This window comes from Phytophthora parasitica, assembly GCF_000247585.1.
Source record: "Phytophthora parasitica INRA-310 unplaced genomic scaffold supercont2.6, whole genome shotgun sequence".
NCBI classification, from domain to species: domain Eukaryota; phylum Oomycota; class Peronosporomycetes; order Peronosporales; family Peronosporaceae; genus Phytophthora; species Phytophthora nicotianae.
In genome coordinates this window covers 138780-139862 of record NW_008648992.1, presented here as the reverse complement: position 1 = coordinate 139862, position 1083 = coordinate 138780, and the positions used below count along the sequence as shown (strand labels likewise).

At 45.8% G+C, this 1083-nt stretch overlaps 1 protein-coding gene across 1 annotated transcript in view; it reads left to right on the top strand.

Moving 5' to 3' along the window:
* Positions 1–55: 55 nt before the first annotated feature.
* PPTG_21503 (hypothetical protein) overlaps positions 56–1083 on the top strand; it is a gene marked incomplete at both ends in the record, with an annotated part of 1552 nt that continues 524 nt past the window's right edge. Inside the window, 2 exons of the mRNA XM_008898302.1 lie at positions 56–385; positions 821–894. Coding sequence (XP_008896550.1) covers positions 56–385; positions 821–894 — 404 coding nt within the window. The remainder of the gene's footprint in view (positions 386–820; positions 895–1083) is intronic.

Below are 1083 nucleotides of genomic sequence, written 5' to 3'. Positions count from 1 at the left end.
TTCTCCAGGTTATCAACTTGATGTGAGCGGGTCTTTCAACTCCACCAGCTTTTACATGAACGGAACACTTATCACAGCCTCGGCAACAGATTTGAATGGAGTAACGGGATATGGAACGTATCTGAGTGGTATCACTCCGGGTTCTGTCGCAGCGAGCAAAGCTATGGTTACCAATGCAAACTCAGCGATTCAGTTTGGATCGGGTAGCTCCACCACATACCAGATCAAATACTTTGCGAGCACGAGCTTGAGAGATAGTATTCGAGTCTATCGTGTGAATGATTCCCGTCCACTGATCATTGGTACGCAAATTGATGGATCCGCCAGCACCAATAGAACATATCCCATTCTAAATATCGTGTCTTCGATTGATCCCACTGCACAAGTAGGTGGTGTTTCAGCTACAAGCGCTGACTTATTCAATATCAACTGGAATGATAAACCATCTGTTGGTTTTACGTCTCAAACGCATAGATTTGGCTTTAATGTTGGAAATAGTCAGCCTTATAAATGTGGATTCCCTCATACATCTACTCTTGCAACTTCAGCTGATGCCTTTTGTATAAATTCAGCTGGTTCATCCCCAACACCAGCGAGTGGATGTCTCTCAGGCCTCGGACAATACAGTATTATATTATACTGCACGGCCCGGCGCCCCATAATAATAACTGCAATATGACGAAGAACAATAATAGTAATTGTACCAATATCCGTATATTGTACCACTTACCTACCTCTACTCCGTGGTGATGAGCGATGCCGCGTTCCACAAGTCACGGTTAACGCGAAGAAACGCCAGCATTTTAAAGTTCGCAGGTAGCATGCACGTCCGCTGAGGCGTCAAGACGAGCTTACACTGCAAAAAAAGCCGCTCAACTGTGTTCGACGTTGGCGGTACCACCTTCGCCAGCTCGTAAAAGCTCACCGTCGCAGCATCCGCAGTTCGCATCTGCTATCCTCTGTCGGAGATTCTCTCTCTGGTGTCTTATGCCAACGTCCTCAGTTACATAGTTGAAGGATCCCAACAGTACTGTAGTTATTTATAATGTATGTAGGATCAATGAGGTCGCTGCTTGCCGAGGA